Here is a 26,300-nt window from a genome sequence, read left to right as displayed (position 1 = left end):
TCATTAATTGCAAGAAGGAAGTTCATTCCAATTATGTAAATCTTGGCAGAAAGCACTTTTCCTCCCACTGACTTCTTGCCGTCTTGGTTTCAGTTACAATTCTCCTGATTATATGAAGAACAGCACCCAGAGATCCAAGCGTGTGAAGGTAGCACACGGAGAACAATGAGGTCGGAAAGATAAAACGGTGCAAGGCCGTGCAATTAATAAATGGACTCTGTAGTCTGGTCCAGCTTGTACATGGACCCAATGAAGAGAGAACAAAATGTTGTGATCGGCTAAACTTTTTTAGCTGTACTTGTAGCAGGGATTTTCTTCAAGTCAAATGTTTGATGTTGGTGCTGTCAAAACGTATCATTAGTATTTTTAAGGTGAAAAAATTACAATGTATTTCAACTTGTCAACTATTTTTAAAGGCGTCAGAAAAACCTGTAACCTGACGTAAATCTGTGAGGTCTGTAGGGCCAGTTGCACCGCACACAAAGCAGTCAAATGACTGTGTCATAACGGCTGTGGATTGTGCAACATCTGGCCTCTGTACTCCACCCCGACATCTGAAATCATGAGTATGTTCAAACGAAGTAACTTGCAACACTAAGACTGTGATCACAGACCATTTGGTCTTTCACACAGAAGGCTGCTGGCAGGTCATCTGCATTCAAAAAAAAAAAAAAAAAAAAAAAAAAATGCAAAGCCACCCATGCGAGACTGAACAGACTTGTCTTGCTGCACCGATGACAGTTAACTGAGTCAACAACGATCCAAACTTAAGCCACGAGGTCAGTCCTATAGGGATTACAGCAGATATGACATGATGTGACTCGTAGAAAGGGGGCCAGCTGAGCTTGTTCGGGATTCTGGTGAGGATGCCTCCCGGGCGTCTCGTCTTGAAGTTCTGCCAGCTGGAAGGAGAACCCGAGGTAGACCCAGAATTTGCTGAAGAGATTACATATCTCATCTGGCCTCGGGAAGCCTCACTATGAACTGGAGTGTGTCGCAAGGAAGAGGGGCATCTGGAAAACTGACTGCAGGTCAGTTCATTTAGGCCTATTTACAATGTGAACCTGAAAACCATGTCCCTATCTTTCTGGACAAGGTGTAGATTATCCTCTGTCTTGGACTTCACTCTTTCTCCCCATTGATTAAAAGCCCAAAGAGTCTTCTCTGCTCTGCCCTGTTGGAGCTATAAATCTTTATCCGCAGATAAAATGATGTCTCCAGCTAGAATGGTCAACAATAACTTCATAATGTAGTTGAAGTAGTAGTAATTGTTAATGTTTTTATCCGATGGGAAACACATTCTGTAGGATCTTGTGTTTTGGTTTTGCTGCACCTGCTACTCTGACCACATAAGACCTTTTCATACCCTCTCTTACTTGAAACCAAACGTGAAGCCAAACTAGCATGTGTGCAAGTCACCACTACCCAGATTTATCTTATTTTGGTCTTTTGTCTGTAGTCTTCATTCATACAGAGCGCTATAGGCGACTAACACTCTCCTTGGTATTCCCTCCCTGGATTCAAAACTTATCAGATAGGGTGTGTGGCCTAATTACAATCTAATTTGGGTTCTTGGCCTAATTCCTGTCTGGCTGACATTGTAAGAAGCATATCTGGGAACCACAGACGATACCAAAAGACATGACTTTAACTCAATACTCCAAAGGATATAGCCTGGGATTCATCCCAAACAGAAAAAAAGCCCTTTAGAGTAAAGTATCCTGCATCACACCTCATGACTGGGCTGACCTTATCAAAGCAGGCTAGATTAAAAAAAAAAAAAAAAAATCTCTCTAGTCACTGGACTCCATACTGTGAGCAAATCAGCACACTGGAAATTGAAATACTGTACTGTACAAGATAAGGCAGGGCAGGGACTCCTCATTGTTCACTGACTGCAAAGTTAGTTTACATGCAGTCGTTGGACCTTAATTAATGCTTTTCATGGTCCTCAAAAAAAAAAAAGGCACAAAAATACACTGATCAGGCATTAAACATTAAAACCACCACCAGGTGAAGTAAATAACATCGACATGTGACAATTCAGTGTTCTGCTGAGAAACCTTTGGACCTGGTATTCATTCATGTGGATGTTACTTTACATGTTACATGTAGCACCCACCTAGACCAGACCCCCCCCCCCCCAGAGCAATGACACTCCCTGATGGCAGAATCCATCCCCAGCAGGATGCAGCCTGACACACACACACACACACACACACACACACACACACACACACACACACAAACACTTAAGGATCAACCCAATAAACAATACATAAATAAGGCCTCTACATTCTCAGGACACCCTCAGAAGGTCCACGTCCATTCTCTGGTGAGTCACAGCTGTTTTGGAGGCACGTGGGAGACCTACACGGTAGTAAGAAAGTGGTTTTAATGTTGTGGCTGATCGGTGTATGCAAAAACGCGGCATTTCTGTCACTTATTGCGGAGCTGTGCTGTGTGTTTTAAAATTACGCACAGGTCCTTTAAGACCTCGTCCTTCACGAATAGATAATTCCTCACTGAGAGGTTTTCTCTTCCACCTTTCACCCTCCTTAAAGGGAAGCGGTGACATGCAGTGGGAGGGCTCATTCCAGCCGCCGCACTTTTCCGGACGCAATTCTGCACTACATGTAAGTCTGACCGGTCACACTTTGTCTCAATCTCACTGCTCCTTAAACAGACATGCGACCAGACATACGCGGTCATGAAGCAACTTGCTCGCGCTCGGCTGCGCCGTATGCGTGTTAGTGTCTCCGTGAATGCGCGGGCAGCTCTGTCACGACGCGGCTGCGCTCCTGTGGCCGAGAATATTGCGATGCGCCCGAGTAGCGTTCGTGTTGCATTGTGAATGCACCTGCACACACTGAATGCTGTAAACTAGAAGCACAAAGCCGTTATGTAAACCTAGTCTTATGTTCTTACAAAGTTTAAATCCATAATCCATGTATTCGTGGCATTCTGTGTAAAGTGGGAATAACTGATCATAGTGATTTCCTGTTTGTTTTTCCACGTTACACTTGCTCAACATCTTGTTATGGTTTATATTTAATCAGCCAATCACATGGCAGCAGCTCTACAGCAGGCAGACATGGTCAAGAGGAACTGGTGAATGGTGATGGAAATTGCAGGTCTTTTTAGAGAGCCGGTTCTTTTGTCTCGGCTCACTAAAAAGAGCCGGATCTTTCAACTCCCAAGTGGCTCCTCAGATTTTTTGTTGCTTAAATTAATGCCAAATTATGTGTATAGTGTAAAAAGTAATCACTAGTGTAAAAAAATACATTATATCAGTTGTTTATTATTTAAATGGCTTTATTTAAATCGTCATTGAATTGCTATAAAAATATATTATAACATAATATTATATTATAAAATACAAAAACAGTTCCAGTTGCTACGGTCCCCAAGACAATACCATATATCTTGAGCAGCGTTTGGCTTTAACAGAAAAACAAAATAAACAAACAAAAAAAAAAAATCAGCTCCCTACAATGAAACCGGTGCTTCTTGGCCGACAGATCGCTACTGGTGAAGTTCAAAGTGAGCATCAAGTGGAAGAAAGGTGATTTAAGTGCTTTTGGATGTTGCATGGCCATTGGGGCTAGACAGACACGTCTTGAGTATTTGAGAAACTGCTGGTCCACTCACCATGACTATTTCTGGGGTTTACAGAGAATGATCTGAAAAATTGAGCATATCGGGTGAGCGGTAGCTCACCGGGAGAAAACACTTTGTCAATACCAGAGGTGAGAAAGGGTTGAGACTCATCATTGGACCTCGAAAAAGATCGGCTACTGCAGTAGATGACCACTCTAAGAGCTGCTCTTACAGAACAGAAAACTATGAGTACAATTTGCAGGGGCTCACCAAATTGGACAACAGAGGATTGGAATACCGTTGTCCTTTTCTGATGAGTCTCAATTTCTGCTGTGACATCTAGATAGTAGGGTCAGAATTTGACATTGACAACATGACACTGACAACAACCTTGTACCAGGGTTTTTTGGCTGTTGATTGTGTAATGAGTTAGGGGAAATTTTCCTGGCAGTTGATTGTTGCTCACCATGTCAATCCCTTTGTGACCACAGTGTACTCATCTCACCCCTACTAAAATTACCTCAAAAGATTCACATCATGGATGTGCAGCTGACAATTCTGCAGCAACTGTCATGTCAATGTGGACCAAAGTTTCTAACAAATGTTTAGAGACATGAAGAACTAAGACTCTCTTTGAAGACAGACATAAAGGGGGTCCAACCCATTACTAACAAAGTGTACTACTAAGGTGGCCAGTGAGTGTAGGTCAAGGCTGGAAATTATTCACATGTCACAAAAGTGTTTGCATGCTTTTTTTTATTGTTATTATTAGTGCCAGATTTTCCGCCATGGCATCTCAACTGAAGAGTCTGGTGAATGATGACAACAGGTACCAGAAATCTTTCCAGCTGTTTTTGGAGCGCTCCTCTGAACACCAGTGCATGCAGGACTTCATCCACAAAATGCTGCCAGACATACTTGCCAGGTAATGTACCACATACGGCTTTAAGAGTGGCTACACTATTACACACATTGAAGAAGTTATTGTGCAATTGACTGTGAACAGGGCAGATGTTTTTTTTTTCTTCTTCATTTTAAATTGTAGTATATAACTTACTGCATGTTACGGCATGACACTATTGTTTATAATAAACTCGAGTACCACAATCCAGGTGATGCTTTAACCATTTGACAGGGGAAACAGTCTGAGTTCACATTCATTTAAGAAGTTGGGAAGAGAAAACACAAGTTAATCACACATTTATTCCTGGAATGTGATTAACACAATAAACGATGTGAGAGTACCTAAAGGAGGAATTGTTGATTAGCACTAAAAAGCATCCTTCCTCTTTCACGTCAACTCTTATCGTCTGAAAACAGAAGTTTGTGACAGTTTGTGACACACGGTTAACAGGGATGAAAGTATACATGCAAACATCAAAGAGATTCAAATAAAGACAAAATTAGTTGTTGTTGTTTTTTTGTTTTGTTTTTTACAGTGAGAGTATATACTGTTAGACCGCAAATTAAAATGACCTGATCTGTTGGGGCACTGACCTTTTGGGTGAGCTGTGGTGTTGGTGCAGGCTCCAGATCTTTTGGGTACTGTGTGTTATTGGATGGGCCATTGATAGGGAGTCCATCATACTGGGATCTGGGGAGTTCAGAACCTGGGTCAGAAAATTGCAGTCCCTGGAATTGCCACTCGAGTATATATAAATATGGACAACGTGTCACCACTTCCGTGCACTGGCCAAACTGACGCTATTTTCCCGGACATATGGGCGGCGGCATCTTGCAAGTTTGGAGCCATCAGTGACCCAACCACGCTTCCAGCAAACGCATTTTTGTTTAATTAATACTACGAGGCTCTACCTCCACTAGTTACAAGGACATGTTGGTTTATACACTGTACTTATTTTATTTATTTGTTTTTTATTTTTTTTACAGCTCTTACGGCCCTACGGGAATGGTTGGCATGAGAACTGGTGATCGGCTTTATGTCACACTGTGTTTCTATAGCATCAAATAACTTACTAAAACTAAACTTATCCAAAAAACTGACACTTGAACACATATTAATGTAATATTAACTACCTAAAATGACAGTAATCATCTTAAAATTATTTGTATTTTAATGTTTAGTCATCCACGAACATGGAAGAGGTGGCGCTTATGACCTATACTGCAGCCAGACACTAGGGGGAGCTCTGCTTGTTTTGGCTTCCTGTTTGAGAGGCAGTTCCATCGCCCATATTTATAGTGTCTATGGTAAATCCCCCATAGACCTCCATGTCAAAATGCCCATTTTTTTTGGTGCAAAAACAGTTGTGGTTTCTTCAGCTAATTACTCAGCTAATTACATTAAAGGAGCGTTTTTTCCCCCTAATTTACCCGTTGCAGCTGTATTGAGCATTAATGTTACACACAATTAAGGGTGTGGACGCTTACAGTGAGATGATGTGCCCTCACAGTTTACCAGCTGTCTGCCTAGTCCTCAACCATCATACCGAGCTTCAAAACCTCTTCAGTAAACCTAAGGGCAGCGTCAGTGCTCATACACAGTCAGTTGGGTGAGGGGGTGGGGAGGGTCCGAGGCTTCTCAGCAGAACGTTGCATGGTAATGAGATCATCAGTGTCATTCAGTTCACCTGTGGTTTTAATTTTGTGGTCAGTCCTTATTCTCCTTAGCCAGTGAAACATAATGATCCTTTCACAAATGTGACAAAAGCGAGATCATTAAATACGGAGAGAAGAGAAAATATCTGGAGCACACTCACAAGTCCACCAACTCACACTGTGCCATATTTATAATTGCTCTAAACAGTGAGCATTCATTGCAACTGTTTTGCCCACAGAACTTAATAACTGACTGCACGAATGCGCACACAGATTAGCCAGTACGCGCATGATTGTGAATGACAACGAGAGAGCGTTTCTGGGAATCCCTTCTCTTCCCGCGTTGTTTTCATCGTTGATATAAGCTGTGGGAGGCGATTCACGTGCTGCAGGAAACCAAACCGAACTCCCTTGCTCCCTGCGACGGCCCACGAGGCAGATCAGAGAGGAATGTGGAGGAAATGTGACTCAGGAGTAAATTAAAAGGTGCAGCGGTGTTATTAAAAATCAGACGGTGCGTGACAGAATATGTCACGGCAACAGCCAAAGCCTCTGTGCGCGCAGATGCTTCAGTCAATAGATCAGAACATCTCACCTACCCGGGTGTCAGGCAGAACTGACAGTTACAAGCCCAAAAATGTGACCCACATTTGGCAGGTTGCTGGATGTGAATTTCAAGGCTTTACTGTTCTGAAGGGTGTTTTTCTTTTTCTGCCTTCTCCTCAGCATCGGTGACGGGAAGCCACATCTAAATGTCATTGGAGTTGGGAGCGGAGCTGGTAAGAACTTAAAAACAGGCACAGGCCACTATCGCCGCTGAACTCTCCCTGTGTTCGGTGTGACCCAATAAATATCTCGGTGACCTCTGCAGCGGACAGCTAAGGTGAGGAGGCGGCGCGGAATCTGCCCGCTATTACGGCTGCTGTTGCAGGGCTGTTGTTTATGGCTGCAAAAAAAGAAAACCTTTACCCTTATTATCAGCGTCAAGGGTTCGCAGACATCTCTCTGGCTGTCAAGTGAATCTTTAACCTCAGTCAGTAAAAATGGCCTAACCACAATGTACGGCTTTACTGCACGTTGTTTCCAGCACTCGTGATACAGTAAAGTACATCTTTTCCCCCTGAGCAAATCCCTCCACATGTCCCCTGAGCGCTGTTACTCATAATTTATGTCAAAGCCAATCTTTTTAATTTACCTGAGCTGTCACGTCAGTATCACAATGGAGAAACATTAGAGATTCTCTAATGGCCCGTAAAATACATTAGAATGGCTGCAAACTCCCCTGCAAGGTATTATTCAGTCTAGTCAAAGATACTCAGCATGTCCGCATGAGCTAATTTCCATGAATTTACTCCTTTGTACACGTACTTATCACCTTCAATAAAAACTAGAACAAAATCCGCTGCCGATGGCTAAATGATACCGAAAGGAATATTTAGTGATAATGGTTTTCTCTAGTCTGGAGTTTTTTTTTTTTTTTTTTGCAACATAAAATGTATGATTTTCAGCTATATCCTATAGCCGTGCTATTAGCTGCTTATATGTGCAGCACTGTTTGCACCGTAGCGCCGGGATCTTACTCCGCCTATAACTGTATGTTCAAATTTCTCTTTTTGAAAATGATTAAACAGTTGCAAGAAGCAGCGGGGGTTGCAAAATAAAAACCTGTGTTGGTGCCTCTAGGTGAGATTGACCTAGAGATGCTCTCTGAGCTCCGTCAGAAGCACCCAGGGGTGACTGTGGATAACGAGGTTGTGGAGCCTAGCAACCAGCAGCTACATAACTACAAAGGTACAATCCTCATATGCACACACTTCTATGGCATACCACAAAATGCATCTCCGTACTCTCACGCACTTGAAAAAATTGTATTTTAACAGAAAAAATGTATATTCTTAATTTTTAATGTAGACTGTTGGCTTGCACCCTAATGAATTAGTAATACGGTGATTCATGTACTGCTAGGGGGATGGTCTTTTAAACACCTGTCCCACTGGAGGAGTCCAAGCCTCTGAAGTTACATTACATTACATTACAAGTCTGTACTGCGACCACCAATTATTGCTGCAGGTGCGCCATATATTCAAAAGCTGTCCTAATGAAAATTAAAGTGGCCAACTACTGCTTCTTCCTTTTTGACTCTCGCAGGTTACAAATTGCAGAAACACGAAATCTGTTACAAGTTTAAGACGTGCTCACACGTCTGATTCAATGTTTGGAACTGTCAGAACTGGTCGCCATGGGAATTTAAAGCCACAGTGCACAGCTTTTGTCTCTCACTTCTGGCTGTGAGAGTAATTGCACAAACTCTGTTGACATGTGGTTACAGTGTACAAGTGTACAGGCCTTCAGTCCTTTCTCTTCTTTCTGAGCTTCCCAACAAGGAAATTTTCTGTTTGTCCTTCCTGTCAATCACTTCCTTGTTTAGACCGTAGTCCTCTGAATGCATTTTTTTTTTTTGTTATGCTTCAGAAACTTTTCTTAGACACTTCCAAGGTTCTGTTTTATTCTTCCTGCCGCTGGAGACGGTGAACTTTTGATACCTTCGTTCCTCCATGCTTGTAGTACGCAGACCGCTCCGTCTGTCTCTGATCAGCTTAATGAGCATTGTGTGAACTCATCTGGCAAATCTTGGATGAAACAGATGTTCATTTGCCTTATAGTTCAAACTCAGTTTTAAACGAATGAGACAAAAGCCCTCTTTGTCAGCGTGATTACTCCTTGTTTCTTCCTGAAACCATTCTCAGTGTGTTCCTCGATCATTTTCAAAGATGAGCCGTGCGGTGTGTTCACTTTTTTGCAGTTTGTGACAGATTTATTGCTTTGTGTTTGCTGCTCTCTTTGCCAGGTCACGTTTAAAAAGGAGATTTTCATCTCAGTAATGAAATATATGAAATATCCTGTTGTGTTTATTGTCATGATTATGACTGTCTGTTCTGATGTTTTGAGTTTCCTGTTTTATTTCGTTTCTTAGGTTCCTGTGGCGTTGCTCCCCGTGTTTTCCATTGAGTGTTTATTGGTTTCTCCTTGTGTGCTCCACCCTCATTAGTTTCACCCCTGTCTCGTTATCCCACTGCCCATGCGTGTATATATTGCCCTGCCTTCCCTCTGTTCCCTTTTGCGTCATTCTGTCAAGTTGAGGTTGTGGAAATGAGGACCTAAGTGCAGGACAAAGATGACGAGGCTCCGAACAAAAGTGTTTAATTAAACAAATACTAAACTAAAAGCGCTGCAGAGGGCAGGTTTATCCAGACTACATAAAAGAATTAAGAATCATGAAGCTGGTATGGATCATGGAGACAAAAACATGACATGAGACAAGGGGATAAAAACCATGACGACAGGAACATGGGGACTAAAATCATGGGGACAAAAACGACATGACAGGGAACAAAGGGAAGGCAAGGCTATGTGTACACATGGACAGAGGGATAATGTGACTAATGAGGGCGGAGCATCCAAGCAGAAACCAATAAGCCGTCATGGAAAACACAAGAAGGAACACCAAACAGGATACTATGAAACTTAACAAAATAAAACAGGAAACTCAAAGCACGGAGCAAACAGACATAATCACGAAAGGTTGTGTTTGTAGTGAACATGTATAATATTACTCATAAACTGATTCCATTCAGTGAAACTCAAACGGCGGTTGTCAGATACACGGCAATTTTAGATAAAATCTCTGTCTAGAACTCTGTCCTGTTATGAATCTGCTGCCATTTAGCCAAGAGAAAGGTATATTTTGGTTTAATTGACTATTCTGGTGAAACACACAAACAAATTAATATGAGGAATTTTCAGTTTTTCACGTAAATCTATAGACCACAGGTGTTAAACATGCAGCCCGTGGGCCAAAAGCGGCCCACCAGAGGGTCTAGTCTGGCCCGCACATGTATTTGCAAAGTGCAATAATGACACACACGACTGCAGTGTTTCAATGGAAATAACTGCGTTACCTAATTCATCCACTGTTTTAGTTACACAAGTGGAAAGAACACATCACTGAGAGTCAGGACTAAACAACAGGCAGCAATGTGGCCAAAATTTTCTTAAGAAATTATACATTTTTTTAAAAAAAGTTTATTAAATGTAAGCACTCTCCTAATTTTCTTGTTCTTATTTGCACTAAAACTAATGGGAAACATCTGGAGTTGTCATCACTTAGAGGTTATTATTCTGTTATGTTACTGGTCTGGCCCGCTAGAGTTCAAGAGTTCGTAAAACACACAAAGTTCAGCACTTCTTATTTGCCAGTGCAGCACTAGCACAAAACACTGACCCGACAGGAGTTGAAGACTGCACATCTAAGTGACTTCCATTCAACTTCGGCCAGTCGTTATTTTGGAAGCCGGTGATGGAGACTGCAAATAATAGAGATTCAGGATCACTCACATACACCGCCAAGTACTGGTGTCTTGTGGGTCCCTTTGTTTCAATGAGGTGTGACACTACACAAGTGAGTTGTGTTTGTTTTCGTTAGCAGAGGTGCATATTATCCGAATTCTTTCAAGCAGTGTAAAAAGTATCAGCTCCACGTAATTGGGCCTGAAATAAAACTATTTGAGTACAAGCAGTACAATCTCAGCTAACGTGAGCAGATGCCATTCACACATTTCAGCCCGGATTTCCAGCTCAGACTTCGTACTTCCAGTATAAATCCAGCGAGGTAGGGGTCACACTTTTAAACCGTCTGTTCGCAGTTTTGGTGTCGCAGAAGCCAGATTTAGACTACGTCAAATTTAACTGGAACAAGATGACTGCAGCCGAGTTCGAGGAGCACTGGAGAGCCAAAAAGATGACGAAGAAGGCAGACTTCATTCACATGATACAGGTCTGTGTTTACGCCGTTCCTCTAGCCCGCAGACTGTACTTTTGACACATCTAGGTCACATTCATTTGGTGGCGCTCTGCACCAATTAATCCCATTAGAACATCTGTCTGGCATAGCATTATAATTAGACACTCAATGAATGCAGTTACCAGCTCATTATCTGTGGTGAAATCGACAGATGCTGTATTATGTGAAGGATCCCGGAGCTACCATCAACTTCTTCCAGAGTCTCCTTGATAAGAATGGGAAGCTTCTTATCATTCTAGTGTCTGGTAAGTGGATGGATCTCATTTTAAATCTAGACATCTCATCGTTTTCTCCTCTCTCGTGTGTTGTGTGACTATCACTGACAGTTGAAGGAGAAACCCTTTTAGGCATTCTAGCACTGCAGACATTTATCATGCTTATGCTATTTTTTTTTTTCAGTTTTCTCTTGGTTTCTATTACAGTGAAGAATTATGAGACAACATATTTAATGCAAGCCGCCTCTCAGGTTTTTGGTGAGAGACACCTCGTCTCAGACTCCGTCTCTTACCGTTTCCCACCTAAAAAAAATAGAGCCTTAAGCCACTGCTTTAAGAACTGTTGTTTCCCATGTCATGTGTCCATAAACATAAGACACACTGCTGGCCTTAGTTGACAAAAGATTTGCAAATCCTCTGTGAGTTCACCCACAGGATTCCCAAAGAGCGCTTTTGAAGTTCAGTGCGTTAGCTCTGGTTGTCATCATCGTGGCAGTGCTTGACTTCTCCTAATCCCTGGTTAATTAAAAAATGGCCAACGAGGTGGAGCGTGAGTGGAGCTGAGGTGGCCGAGTGATGCCCGTCTAGCAGCCTAACTTAAAGCTGCATGTAATTGTGCATAACTTTAAGACATGACATACAGTAATATACTGTTATTGTGAATGTAAACTCAGCTGCAGAGATCAAAACCGTTTTTATATTGGGATGATTATTCCTGTTGGGTATTTGGATATTGAGTCGTGTTTTGAGCGAGCCTCAAGTGGCCTTTTGTGGAACTGCATGCGCATTGACTGTGTATTTTATGAATGTTTTATCGAATGTATTGCAGCATGAAAGTAGATGAAGATTTATTTGCTGCTTGAGTCTTTGGTCAGAGTAATAAAGACTCGTACACTGATCAGGCATAACATTACGACCACCTTCCTATATTATTGTGTCCGTCTCCCTTGTGGCTCCAAAGCAGTTGTGACTCAGAGTAGTTCTTCTGTGGGTGTCCCCTGTTGCCTGGCAACAGAATGTTATTAGTGGGGGGCTTTGGGTCTTATGGGTCGAGGTGAGGGGTCTCTGTGGATCATCCCACAGATACTTGATCAGTTTGGGGTCTCTGTGTCAGGCTGCATCCTGCTGGGGCTGTCTAAGCAACATCCACATGAATCCCAGGTTCAAAAGTTCCCCAGCAGAAAGCTTAACTGTCACAAGATGAATATTATTCACTTCCCCTGTCAGTTTATTTCTGATCGATGTAGCTGCCATTCACCCACATGATCCATACAAGAGTTTTCAAGGCGAGAGTTGCTGTGCACGCTCAATGCATGTGAGGAAGAATCCTATCGAGTTTCCACCAGCAGCAAGTCTAACATTTTCACTCATTCGGTAATATAGTCCAGCATCCAGAGGGGGTTACGTTACAGACTTTGCAAATGCTAACACAGTAAACTGAAAGGGAGTCCGCAGGTGACACACTGTATCTGTTACATTTAAGCAGCTTGTTAGCATGCTGATGTTCGTCTTGCCTTGTGACATCTATCGCAGGGGAGAGCGGCTGGGGGACACTGTGGCGGACTTACAGGAGTGAACTGTGTAACACAGAAATAAGCCAGTGTGTGACCACTGGAGACATCAAAAGCTTCCTGGACTCCAAGGGAGTGAGGTACCAGAACTACGAGCTGCCATCTCAAATGGATATCACCGAGTGTTTCACCGAGGGGGATGAGAAGGGAGAATTGCTTCTCGATTTTCTCACCGAGGTGCTGGACTTCAGTAAGACAGCCTCACCTGAACTGAAAGCCGGCGTGCTGAAGATGCTTCGGCATCCAGACTGTAGCGTGGAGTCCAATGGCAAAGTTATGTTCAACAACAACCTCGGAGTGATAGTCTTAGATCAGCTCACGGAAGATCAGTAGAATGAATGTTAAATATTGATGACGCCAATTAATTATACACGGCAGGAAACCTTTTGTTTTACATGATCACATCACCCAGTTGATTTTTTTTCTATTATGTGTTGATTAATGTATTTTTTTTAAATAATTTTATATAATGTTTTCTGAAAACTGAGCAAGGCATTTTTTTTAAATGTTAAAAAACTGTATATTTAGATTTTACCATCGTATACATTTTAATGGGCTACAGTTGACAGGCTACGCTGCCAGCCTCATTACGGCGCTGCTTTCTTTGGGTGATATGTCCTTAGAAATCTAACAATAAACTGAAAATTGACTGAAAGCTGAAAACTAATTTTGCATTGAGCTCTTCATTTTAGCTGAAGGTGCCTGTGGGTGGCTGCATGTAGTATTTCTATCGGTGAGAGAACCTGAAATGACCGTCTCTATTTTGCACATAGCTGCTGTCTAAGTCGTTTGTAAAATTGTCTGTGGCACTACAGTGTCACTATATGGCATACAAATGGCCAACATTAATAACGTTAACAATCAATTCCTTTTCTATTATTACTAAATCAAGTCTTTATTTGTCCCTCAATGGGGAAATTGTAGCCTTTCCTTGACATATTCTGTGTATAGTTTATGTTGTTCTTATTTTTCTTCTTATCTTTATGTTTATTAAACTAAGACAAATTCCTTGTACGTGAGCATACGTGGCATGAATACAACCAGTTAGTGGAGGATAAATCATTTTTGGTACATACTGTAATAACTCTATGCAGCTGCAAGGCTCTGGTCATTCCATGTGACGACTCCCGTGTTCTTCTTGTGCCTGTGTGGATTCCAGAGACTGCTTGTTAAGTTAATTGGTGATTCTAAAATGGCTATAGGTGTGCATCTGAGTGTGGCCTCATGATAGACTGCTGACGTATCCAGGGTGTGTCCTGCCTCTTGTCCTGCTGGAGCTTTTTTTTTTTTCTTCCATCATTGGTGCGTATAAACTGATGTAATGGTCACATTAACACAAGGACGGTGGGAGCTGCTGTTCTCGTTTGTCCAAAGCAGCAGCTGCCTGCGATAGCTGAACTGTTGGCACCATCTTGAGGGCGGCATCGCGTACTAAAGGGGCGAGCACGGCAAAAAGGCACAGATCCAGGATGAATTATCAAAATACCAACAAAAATATGAAAAAAAAACACAATAAAAACTGACAAACTAGTTGCAGTTGAGCGAAATTACTGTATGTTTACTCTAGATGTATCGTTTTAGCTCCTTTTTCTTGTCTGCAAAGCAAAAAATTGTGCTCCAGTGAAGCTGCTTCTCTGCAGTGGCATTTCCTCCCCCCTTTCTTCTTTCAGCGTCCGACAGGCTCATATTAGAAAAGTCTCCTCTTCTTGACGTGCGGCTACCGATCGATAGGACACAGACAACCATGTAACCATGACATATAGCGTAATGGAAGAAATCAAACTGTCTACAGGAATTGTATAGCCTGAGGCAGCGTATATTAACCCGGTCAGGCCTTTTTTTTTTGTCACACAAAAAGACTACCTCACAATATTTACTTATTGAAGCCTCAAGTTGTGCAGGCACACAGCTGCAATCCACGGTCGAACACTAGCGTAGACAGGACATACAGTAGGCTGTCACATTCACATGCACGCTTCAGTCAAGTTGAGTTGAGCAGCATGTGCCTGGACTTGAGCCCCGCTAGCTGCTTGTAGCTGCACTGCAATGCCGTTGACTCTTCAAGCTGGATGCACAGCGTGTACAGCCTCTCAATGCTCAGTGCAGTGCCTAAGGTTTTGTGGTTGATTGAAAGTGCATGGACAGGATCCTTTGCGAAGTTGTGCAAACAGAACACCATGCAAGCCGGCGGCAAGTTAATAATTAGAATATTTGATAAGCCTAAAATGCTGTTGGCGAGGCTTTAACTACAAAAAGAAGGAACTTGTGTACTTTTAACGGTAAATATGACAAACGGTAAATGTGTGAATGAATTCTATAAGTTACGGTGGACTCCTGCAGAAAAGCGTACGGCCGGTTTAGAAGGAAACTGACAGCACAGCTGCGTCTAGATCTGCTGCACAAACAAAGTTCAGGAGTTATGAAACAAGCTGATGGAACAGTAGCCCCACCCACAGGCCCGTGGAGAGAGCAGCCTGCATGTTTAAAGAGTGGGCGAGCAGCTTCTGTCCTCATTCTCTGTGTAAAAGGATACAAGGTAATCTCTGACTCTCATAATGTGCACCACTTGAGCCTGGTTTAAAGTTAGTTTCAGCAGATGAATTTAATGCAAATGCCGCTAACTCTGTGATTTCTAACCGCCGCGTGGAATACATTACAGGAGTCGGCCATGGCTGCAGAAGCAGCCCAGACTTGTTATGAGGGCAGCACTGTCCAGAGCTTCCAGTTCTACCTGGAGCACTCAGGAGAACACGCGGCCATTCTCGGGTCGCTTGACAACATCCTGCCAGGAGAATTCAAAAGGTACGGCGACAGAGGCCGCAGTGCTGCACAACCCTCGCATTGTCATCTGAACCATTTTTAAATTCACAGCCAGACTCAACAGCTGCGCAATGTCTTTTCAACGGGACATGAAATTGCCTGTGATTTCATGCAGGGTGCAGTGCCAAGACAATAGCTTTTCCACAGTTCTATGTCCACACACTGTCAACTTGCCAACAATGACAAACACATTTGCTTCTGGGGTGCACAGTGTAGTCCTCGGTTCAAAGCAGGTTTCTTTCTACTTTTCTTCATTACGAAAATAAGCTGAGTATGGGTTAAACAGAAACTTAAAAATGCTGCATGCAATGACTGCAGTGATCTAAATTAAGTGAAATATTTAAAGAATTATGACCCCTCTCTCTCTCCTTTTTTTTTTTTTTTTAAAAAGTTAAGTTTTCCATAATTTTCACTTTGATGCAGAATTGGAGCAGGGGAAAGCAGCCTGGATGTCCTCGGGGTTGGAAGTGGTGGAGGTATGGACTGCTGAGAGTTGGATGAACATGTTGTTGTGGCTTTTTATCGGTGATTTATTGGTTATAAACCACCTGATCATTGTGATCTTCATAGCACTGTATGTGAGGGGACACACAGAAAATCAATACCAGTCATAGATTAGATTACTATTGCGCAGCTGCAACATCAGAGCAATGGCTGAAGTGATACGATAATAGTGAACATTCACACTTGAGCCAAACATAGCAGAAATGTGTCTCTCTATTTAATTTGGAATGCATTCAAAGTATCCAGATCAAACGTACTTTGGAGTAGTTTTTCACCGGAGCACTTCCTGTTTTTGTCCCAGGAGAGGTGGATGTCCAGATTCTCTCTCTCCTGCAGTCTGCAGTCCCTGGCGTTCCCATCAATGCTCACATTGTTGAGGGCAGCTCTAAGCTCACAAACAACTTCAAAGGTATTAACCACACAATGAAAGGTTGTCATATACTTGTAGTTTTTTCCCCTTTTCTCTCCTTCTTCTTTACCTTCCTTGGGACGTGTAGTATTGATAGTATAAGCGTATAACCAGCTCTAAATTCATTTTAACAACGTACAAAACAAACATTAGATCTGAAGTTATCACACTTAACAAACAAATCTGTCAGCACTGAGAATTCAATAATCATTACCTTTGCAGCCCAAGCTGCGGCTCTCAATTTGAGTGTTTTCTTTAATAATGACAATTATGCAGGTACTCACAATGCTGTATGATCCTTAAGGCTCTCCAGCAGCTCAGCTTTGTGTCTAATAGCAGAGATTTGTGTGCTCTGTTTAAAAACTGATGTTTGTCAGTGTTATAGACTGGCTCTTCTGTTTTCCTCCTGTGTCCAACTTATAGTTTTGGTGGCAAAGACTGGCAGTCTTCAGATCCCGTTTGTGTGGCATATATTGGGCAGTGAGGGCTATATGAGGCAAGTGATGGCAAAGGAAGACAAAAAGAAATTCAACTTCATACATATGATTCAGGTATTTGGATTTTCATACACGGCAGGGAAATTGCATGGTCACTTTTTTTACCCTGTGGACTTTGCATGCTGTCCCCATGTTGTCTCATGTTGCTGCCTGCTAGTGTGTTGGGTTAAAGTGTGATGTAAATCATTGTCAGTGTGTCACCCTGTGAAAGCGGCTACGTATATACAGTACTGCACTGCTGCTTTGACTGACTGCAGAACACGTTGCAAACAGAGTGTTTTTTTTCATAAATGGTATAACGATTAGTGCTATTAATACTTATACATCCGCCCTCTGATATAAATGTCCTTGGCAGGTGTGTTGTACAGTAAATGAAAGCACTTCAAGGTGTGCACATTTCTAAGCTTCAGAGAGGTCGGATTAAAGATGCCGCTTGACGCTCTCCTCAACAGATGCTCTACTATGTGAATGACCTGGGTCAAACCATCAAGTTTTACCACAGCCTTCTGAAAAATAACGGCAGGCTTATGATCATCATTGAAGCAGGTAAACATATTTGAATGAATTTTACTTGTGTTAATAGTGCCACATTTGGATTATTTAAAATTAAAATTATACTCACAACACTGTAATTAATAAGTCTGAAAAGCCAAAGGGGTTTTCTTTGTGCCATCACTAATCCTAATTTTCAAATACTTTTTTCTACTAGTTTGTGCAGGAAGAATGTCGCCCTCGTCTGTTTCTAAATTGTAAATACAACCAGCAGGTGCCTGGGAAAATGCTGTGTTGAAGATTGTTGAGGATACTGGCCTGTAATTTTAATTACAGTATTTTATTGTTTGTTTTTATTGTCTTTTTGTTTTTTTAATGTAATTCTCAATCTCAGCCAGCGGTGGTTGGGATATCCTGTGGAACACTTTCAAGAAGGAGCTGTGGAGTGAGGTCATCCCTGAATACCGCTCATCAAGAGAGATCGTCGCCCTCCTAAACAGCCAGGGTCTGAAATACGACGAGCATGTGATTCCCAACACCTTCGACATCACTGAGTGCTTCGATCCAAGCAGCGTGACTGGAGGACGTCTCCTGAACTTCATGACGGCGAAAGACAACTTCCACCAGGCCTTCACCCCAGAGATCAAAGCGGCAATGTTAGACCTCCTCAGAAACAAGTGTAGCACTGAAAAAGACGGCAGAGTGTACTTCAATAGTAATCTGAGGTGCATTCTTGTTCATGCCTGAGCGTTGGTATATTCGTACATTGCAATTTTTCTTTGCTCTGCAAATTTACAATGACTAGACACAATTCAGCTTAAAATGCCTGTCACAGAATGTCTTGCAAAATGATATACAGTGGGGGAAATAAGTATTTGATCCCCTGCTGAATTTGTAAGTTTGCCCACTTCCATAGAAATGATCAGACTCTGGTTTTTATGGTTGTTTACTGGTTATGGGTATAGACAGAATATCAGTCGAAAATGCATAAAAAACACACAATCTAAAAGTTATAAATTGTTATGTATTTTATTAAGGGAAATAAGTATTTGATCCCCAACAATTCACTTAGAATTCAGGTTCCTACAGATTGGCTGGTGCGCATGTGGCACACAGCTGTGCTCAGTCAACTAATTACCAATACTCCTGATCTTAACTCGTCATGTATATAAAGCACACCTGCTCTAAGAATCAGTTTCTTACATTCCAACTTCTACAGCACCATGGGCAAGACCAAAGAGCTGTCAAAAGATGTCAGGGACAAGATTGTAGACCTGCACAAGGCTGGTATAGGTTACAAAACCATCAGCAAAAGGCTTGGTGAGAAGGTGACAACTATTGGTGCCATTATTCGCAAGTGGAAGACCCATAAAAGGACCATCAACTGTCCTCGGTCTGGAGCTCCCCGCAAAATCTCGCCTCATGGAGTGAGGATGATGATGAGAAAGGTGAGGGAGCAGCCTAAAACAACACGGCAGGAGCTTGTTAATGATCTGGAAGCAGTTGGGACCTCCGTCACCAAGAAAACAGTTGGCAACACACTGCGCCGTTATGGATTGAACTCTTGCAGTGCCCGCAAGGTCCCCCTGCTCAAGAAGGCACATGTACAGGCCCGCCTTAAGTTTGCCAGTGAACATCTAAATGACTCAGAGAAGGCTTGGGAGAAAGTGCTGTGGTCTGACGAAACCAAAGTTGAGCTATTTGGCATTAACTCGACCCGCCGTGTTTGGAGGATGAAAAAACGTGAGTATGACCCAAAGAACACCATACCCACGGTTAAGCATGGAGGTGGAAACATCATGTTTTGGGGCTGTTTTTCAGCAAAGGGTACAGGGCAACTTCACCGCATTATGGGGCCAATGAATGCAGCCATGTACTGTAACATCTTGGACAAAAACCTTCTTTCCTCAGCAAGAACACTGAAGATGCCTCGTGGGTGGGTTTTCCAACATGACAATGACCCAAAACATACTGCCAGGACAACAAAGGAGTGGCTCAAGAAGAAGCATATTAAGGTCATGGAGTGGCCTAGTCAGTCTCCAGACCTTAACCTGATCGAAAACCTGTGGAGGGAGCTGAAGCTCCGAGTTTCCAAGAGGCAGCCAAGAAACTTGAAGGATTTAGAGACTGTCTGTAAAGATGAATGGGCCAAAATCCCTCCTGCGCTGTGTGCAAACCTGGTGACCAACTACAAGAAACGTCTTATCGCTGTGCTTGCCAACAAAGGTTTCTCTACAAAGTACTGACTTGTGTTGTGCTTGGGGATCAAATACTTATTTCCCTTAATAAAATACATAACAATTTATAACTTTTAGATTGTGTGTTTTTTATGCATTTTCGACTGATATTCTGTCTATACCCATAACCAGTAAACAACCATAAAAACCAGAGTCTGATCATTTCTATGGAAGTGGGCAAACTTACAAATTCAGCAGGGGATCAAATACTTATTTCCCCCACTGTATAATAAATATATCTTTTTAAAAAAGAAACTACACCCAAATCCTTTACTGGCTGAAATGACAAGACGTTTGGTATTAAAGTTATATTGTGGACCTTTTTAAATATAAATGATCATTTTTCAAATGATCATAGTTTCAGTTCACACAATGCTGATTGATGTCGGCGCCAAGAAATTACAGAATTTTAAATCTGGGTCTGTGACGACATCCCTCCGTAGAGACGTGTTTGTGCTCAGTCATCGCGGAAACCAGTCATCAGCTGAAGAGGAGAACAACCATAGCAACTGGGACAAAGTAGCCTACAGCAACAAGGAGTATGACGGCAACTTACAAATCTACCGAGCTTCTATGAATTCACTGTCTCAGGCAGTCAGGAATAATGAAATTGTAACAACAACAACAACAGAAAAGTTGCAGTCTAGAAAGGAAAACTAAGGCTCTGGCTTTTCAGACTTCAGAAAGAAGAGAAAAGATAGAGTTAGCCAAACATCCAAAGCACGTCAACAGTGTTTACGTAATTACTCTGAGTGTCAGAAGAGGGAGACAAACGTCCCACGCTGTGGCTTTAAGTCATCACCTTTCACACTGGAGTCACTATAATCTATATTTTTAAATCGAGAATTCCTCTACTGATTCCCTGTGTGTGGAAGGATTGGCCATTGTCGTTTTTCAATCCACAACTTAACAATCCATTCTCACTCTCATTGCTCTCACAGCATTGCTTTATTTTCTTCTTTCTTTTTTTTTTATTTACCTCTAACATACTGAGATTTCTTATCTGTCTAAGACCATATAGTTCCCTCAAGAGTAAAGAGACTAAAAATAGAACTGAAAGAGAAAGCTATGTCAGCTGGCTCCTGCTGCCCACATACAGTATATACACCTATCAGACATAACATTATGACCACCTTCTTAATTCTGTGTCAGGCTGTATCCTGCTGGGAATGGATGTTGCCATCAAGGAGTGTCATTGCTGTGTGGTGGGGGTACCTGATCTGATCTAGGTGGGTGGTACATGTCTAAGTAACATCCACACAAATGAATACCAGAGACTGCACTGGTCTTCTTCTGTTTTAACTGTGATGTTATTCACCATAAAGCCAGCAGATGGTGCTGCGTGCCTGAAAAATAGAGCGAACCTGCACATGTGCTGTATTGCACTATCACCAGCAGATGGCACACTGACCTTACGTTTAGGCTTCACATGACAGACGCGAGTGAGAGCACCAACTTTTATTTAACATACTAAACATCATACCTTTATTTTGGCTTCACTCATCAGGCTCATTCAGAGGCGTTTTTTTTTTTTTGACAGTAGCACAAACCCCATGCCGTCTGCCGCAGCTGCGCACGCTCACGAAATCCTGTCAAACGGCCTGAGCCCTTGTCTCAAGCTATCCTGCAAATGTATTCTGGCTGCTCATTTACTTCATTAGGTTTAATAGATCAGTAATTGAAATTCATCAGAAATTCTTGTCAGTGCACACCCCCCTGATGTCAGTGGGCTTTCAACACCTGCTCAGGCTCCATTACCGGGGGTCCTCGCTGGGCCCTCTCGCACCACAGAGTGACAGAGCATTAGTCACAGAGATAATCAACCTCAATACACCGTTTGCCGCTAATGCTCTTCAAGAACTATTTACCTCACGTGCCAGTTGGTGTCTTATCGTAGGAGAAGTTCTCGGCTAGACGAATCTGATGAAATATTCACGGATCGCCTTATTTTCCAGGTGATTGATTACGCTTAAGAGTGCCTGAACAGCTGGATATTGCTATACTGCTCACAGGATCTTGTTTTTATTTACTTTCTGCCACCTGCTTATTAGCTGATGCCATAATGAGGAGGCACGTCGCTCAAGAGTGTCTGGAGTGCGCCGCTATTTCCATATGAACCCCATCGGCTTCGTGTTGGCCATGCACTGAACACAGAGGCTTATTATAGTGAAGCCACACTCACCACGTCAACATACCGATCAAGGTGCAGCGGCAACATTTTGACGTGACTGTATGTCACGAGCCCTCCGATCGGTCCACGTGGTCGGTGATCAGAGCTGAACCTCTGACCCCTGGCGCTCGTCTGTGCACCTTCACTCATCCTTAATGAGGAAACGGGCCATGTGTTCGGCGTGGGAATATTATTGTTACGTCTCAACCTGAGTAGGCTTTAGGGTCTTCTTCATGCTGTCCCTGTGATTTGAACAGTAAGCTTGTTTTGGGGGCATATTCATTTGTGAAATCAGCACAGTGTATTTTGTATTTGCTGCCTTTTAGTGCTGCCTAGGATTAAAGCCAAGAGGACTTTTCACTTCACTGAGGGTTGTTATAGCCTGTATCATGTTCTGCAGCTTTTACAAATATATATATATATATTTTTTTTTACCTTGAAAAGGTATTAAAGGATGCCTCGGTGTTATTTAGCATCCATAAAAATTATTTATAGTTATTCCAGTTATGTTAATGTGTACCTTTGTCATTTTAAGCTGTTGTCTCCATATTTTTCTTATCTATGAAGGCAAAACAATAAAGGCATTTTAGTATTTTTCTAAACTGCATACACCCTGTTTGGCTAAATTGACTCTTCAGATGTCTATCTTCTTTAATGTGGCTCCTCATCTATGGCTCTCCCAGTATGGAGAGCCAGTATCAAGCCAGAGGCATCTCCTATCAGCCATCATGTCAGCGTGTAGCCCTCTCTGAGACCAGAGCGGGACATAAAGCGGCCCTAAAATACATCACACACCCTTTAATGGGCAGAAGCTGCGGCCGGGCCTTGAAATATAGCTCTGATGCCAGTCCTGTAAATGGCCGACCTCTGCGGCGTATTTCATTCTGGAGAATTAGTCCTGTTTAGCAGCTGCTGTTATATGGCGTCTGTCCTCCTCAGGTCTGAGTGCTGCTGAATGTGGCAGTTTGATTGATGATTTTTAGGACTTTAAAAAAAAAAGCCTAACATCAATTTGTGCATGGCGGAAATTCCAGTTCCCGTTCCAGTCTTTTTCTGTTGCTCACAGTGAATTCTGCTGCACACAAGCGATCTCATAGACTCGCAGGCTTCAATCAATCCAAGGCGATTAACCACAAATCAGAATGGGTGGAACAGGGGCTCCCTGACTCTGCTCTAATCAAGTTTACCTTTGTCTGTCTCATTAATCTAGTGATTCAAGGCCTTGTACTCTGATCTTCAAGACTGCTCCGGTGTGTGTGTGTGTGTGTGTGTGTGTGTGTGTGTGTGTGTGTGTGTGTGTGTGTGTGTGTGTGTGTGTGTGTGTGTGTGTGAATGTGGAGAATTGCCACGGATAATCTATGGCGCCATATTTATCCCGCGTGCCCACTCCTGTATCGGTAGTGTGTTAGAGATAAACCAGATCAAAAATGCCACTAATTGACCCCTTCTGTTCACTTTTTGGTCAATTACAGATAACCCAGCACAGTTTTAGAGTTCAGAAACTATGTGCACTACCAGTCCAAAGTTTTTACACATTTTCCTTTGAATTGATCGAGAAGGTGTGTCCAAACTTTTGACTGGTAGTGTACTCCGGTTTAGTTGTTTTGCTGCGGCAACTGTAGAACTTCAAGTGAAAAAATACTTCAGAAGAATTTCATGTGTGCCTGACAAACCGTGATAACAATTTTGAGAAACAACTTGATATTGACTTAAAGCCATGCTCTTTTAAGCCTGTGTTTGCTGGTTTGATGGAAAAAAAAAAAAAAGAGTCACTGTCACTTGTTCACTTTGTCAAATGGGAGAGTTCCTGAGGGCGAGATCCTCCTTAATTACACTCGGTGACGTTTACCCTCGCCAAACGTCACTCACATGGTTCGGTGTCGGGGGGCTGTGCTCGTCGTTTTGTTGTTGCGGGACGCAGAGGGAAGAAAACACGGAAACCTAACACAGCGTAGGTTGTTTCCTCATGAAGTTTGGCCTCAGATATTGTCAGTTTGAAAGCTTACTGTTTATCAGCAGCCCTTTTATTGACTGACAAATCTAGGACTAAACTGTCAAATTGATATACTGTATATGTATATAGTTTTATATTAATTATTATACGTCATATATAATTGTGCGAGTATGGCTCATGCATTTAACTTTAATGTAGCCCAGCATGTATAATTGCACTAGTGAAGAGGCCCACTCTCACTGGAGGAGCTGCTCAGACAGGATTTAATTACTCTGGGACTGAATGAAAAATAAATAAGTAATGTTTAGAGGTTTAGTGATGCTGCTGGATAAGAAAGGAAATCTGCCACAACCATTGACAAATCATTGTGTCATGATTGAAAATGGCCAAATTAAGGATGCGGAATACTGCCACGGCGACTATCGGTGACTCTAGTCTATCAACAGAGGCCTTTAAAAACCCGTTATCATCTGAACCCTACAGATGATATCAGCTGTGTTTTATTACTGTTATTACTGAGGATGAGGGCTGTCTCTCCCGCAGCTATATTACTGCGGAGATACAGGACTTTCACCAAAAACTGATCTTGAAACAGAGCAATCCCGGCCGTGGTTAATACCAGTCGCAGGGATATTTGTACTTAATCCCCGTCATAAGAAAAAAAGAAATAAAACCTAACATTTCCCTACAGACCTGCTACGGCTTTATTATACTTCATTGCATTAATCAACTTGTATCTCGTCTTTTGCTTTTATTAAATGCCGTTTCTGGCTCACATCCCATTCATTGGATCTTAAATATCCTCTCTCTCATGGGTGCGGGCTTGATTGTGCATAGGAAATTAAGTTGGAAACTCCGCACTTCTATTTAAAGTGCGAGTCCCATGAGCGACTCCTTCCAGCCTTAATAACTTACGATCAGGATCCTCGGGCCTTTGCGCTTTATTTCCCCTCACCGTTGTTTCCGGCTAAACCCATTCTAATGAAATGTTCTGCTAAATTGTCAAACAGTTCCGCTGTCTATCCATAAAAAAGTGTTTACGGCCCTGGTGAGGCACCCAAACACAATAAAGATGGTTGTTGAACTTGATAAATCACAGTACAGGTGAATGGGGGGTATTTGTAATCTCATTTCGTGAGCTGTGAGTCACTCTGAAGCTAGCTTCTTTCTATTAAAGACAGAGACATAATGATGAGTTTCCCCCAAACACTAACTAGTAGAGAAAATTAAAATAAATGGCATTTCCAGTGGAAATGTTCTGTGAAATCCACAACCGTAAATGGTGTTTTTTTTTTTATTTACTTCTGAACAACACCGCAGTAAATCAGATTTCTAAATTCTCCAACAAAAAAAAAAAAAGGCAGATTATTTGCAAAACACACAAGCGCACAACCAAATTAAGAACATACTGTAAGTGTAAGTCTAAAGGGATTTCAGACACTTAGTTTGGAACTCCATTAGCGTGTGAATAAAACCTTGATGGATTAACGGATGTCACTCTACACCGTGGTACATTTCTTGCAGCAGCACTCAGATTTTTGGTACGTAGCATTTTTTTTCTTCCCCCCCCTCCCGCTCAGTTCTCCCAAGATTCGATTCCGCCCTGCAAATCAATACAGGTATTGATGTGCGTCAGATAAAAACCATTATGGCAACCAGCTCTAATTCTTCAGCTGAATTGATTTCATTTTAAATGATCCATGTACATCCAGTGGAGCACGCCACCACCGTGAGTGTGTTTTACCTTGACTTCATGCGAGAGAGACGTTATTCATCACCAGGAGAATGTCCCTTCTTCACACCCCAATAAAAAGCAGAGTAATGAAGCTCCTGTGTGTGCTGTCAACCCAACACTGCTTTATAAAGGATGACACAATTATATTTTACCAGCTCACCAAAAACGCTGACAAGCCCTGGTTCAATAAAACGCAATTCTGTACCTGGAGAGGCATGCTGGTTTCTTTGCTTTGGAGTCATAGCTCATGAACTACAAGAGAACTGTTACCTTGAGATGCTCATAAAAGAATACTTTCTTTACATTTAATCCAGACAAAAGTGAGTGTGACGGTATTAGGGATACAGAGTGATGTGTAATTTTTGCTTTAGAGGTCCTCGCCTTGCTTTGCAGCACCCTCAGCAACAAACACTCTCTCGCTCGGAATCAGCGAAACAGGTCTGCTCGCCGACTAAATCTGAACTCTCCTTATTTTCTGCTCTCCGCGATGTATAAACAGGCGTGACATTTGCCTCTGAGCAAACAGAGGCTAATGCTGCATTACCGTCAGTCAGTCAAGTTGGAAAATGTTTGTCTAAAGTATGATGGATGATGTGTCGACAACATTAAAAGGCGGCCCCTTCCTAAAACCTGAAATCTTGCATGTTGGGAGACAGCCGGCGCGATGCTCCAGACA

The 26,300-nt window shown here is 42.3% G+C and overlaps 2 protein-coding genes across 3 annotated transcripts; both read left to right on the top strand.

Annotated features, from left to right (window-relative positions):
* Positions 1-1,013: 1,013 nt before the first annotated feature.
* On the top strand, positions 1,014-13,473 carry LOC125017164 (histamine N-methyltransferase-like). 2 transcript variants are annotated; one of them, XM_047600024.1, is made up of 8 exons: positions 2,317-2,335; positions 2,565-2,636; positions 4,373-4,525; positions 6,886-6,938; positions 7,843-7,950; positions 10,863-10,993; positions 11,172-11,265; positions 12,769-13,473. In XM_047600024.1, exons 3-8 carry the CDS (start codon positions 4,389-4,391, stop codon positions 13,137-13,139), a joined length of 894 nt encoding a protein of 297 aa, XP_047455980.1. In that variant the 5' UTR covers positions 2,317-2,335; positions 2,565-2,636; positions 4,373-4,388; the 3' UTR covers positions 13,140-13,473. The 2 variants fall into 2 exon arrangements, with proteins under 2 accessions (XP_047455981.1, XP_047455980.1); XM_047600025.1 differs by lacking the exons at positions 2,317-2,335; positions 2,565-2,636 and adding an exon at positions 1,014-1,031.
* A 1,737-nt stretch (positions 13,474-15,210) lies between these two features.
* On the top strand, positions 15,211-20,110 carry LOC125017672 (histamine N-methyltransferase-like). Its single transcript, XM_047601076.1, has 8 exons — positions 15,211-15,342; positions 15,466-15,608; positions 16,050-16,102; positions 16,432-16,539; positions 16,963-17,090; positions 17,489-17,582; positions 17,923-18,384; positions 19,993-20,110. The coding sequence occupies exons 1-7, from the start codon at positions 15,226-15,228 to the stop codon at positions 18,273-18,275; spliced, it is 996 nt and encodes a 331-aa protein (XP_047457032.1). The 5' UTR covers positions 15,211-15,225; the 3' UTR covers positions 18,276-18,384; positions 19,993-20,110.
* The last annotated feature ends 6,190 nt before the right edge of the window (positions 20,111-26,300 follow it).

This window comes from Mugil cephalus, chromosome 12 (assembly GCF_022458985.1).
Source record: "Mugil cephalus isolate CIBA_MC_2020 chromosome 12, CIBA_Mcephalus_1.1, whole genome shotgun sequence".
NCBI classification, from domain to species: Eukaryota; Metazoa; Chordata; class Actinopteri; order Mugiliformes; family Mugilidae; genus Mugil; species Mugil cephalus.
The sequence above is the reverse complement of the archived record's forward strand: the minus strand, read 5'-3'. Positions and strand labels throughout refer to the sequence as shown.

Excerpts from the sequence above, each read along its gene's own strand:
- LOC125017164 (XM_047600025.1), top strand. The coding sequence starts at position 4,389 with ATGGCATCTCAACTGAAGAGTCTGGTGAATGATGACAACAGGTACCAG. Across the intron at positions 7,951-10,862 it reads GCAGCTACATAACTACAAAG|TTTTGGTGTCGCAGAAGCCA; the intron begins GTACAATCCTCA and ends GTCTGTTCGCAG. Across the intron at positions 11,266-12,768 it reads TCTTATCATTCTAGTGTCTG|GGGAGAGCGGCTGGGGGACA; the intron begins GTAAGTGGATGG and ends CATCTATCGCAG.
- LOC125017672 (XM_047601076.1), top strand. The coding sequence starts at position 15,226 with ATGAAACAAGCTGATGGAACAGTAGCCCCACCCACAGGCCCGTGGAGA. Across the intron at positions 15,343-15,465 it reads TCTGTGTAAAAGGATACAAG|GAGTCGGCCATGGCTGCAGA; the intron begins GTAATCTCTGAC and ends AATACATTACAG. Across the intron at positions 15,609-16,049 it reads CTGCCAGGAGAATTCAAAAG|AATTGGAGCAGGGGAAAGCA; the intron begins GTACGGCGACAG and ends ACTTTGATGCAG.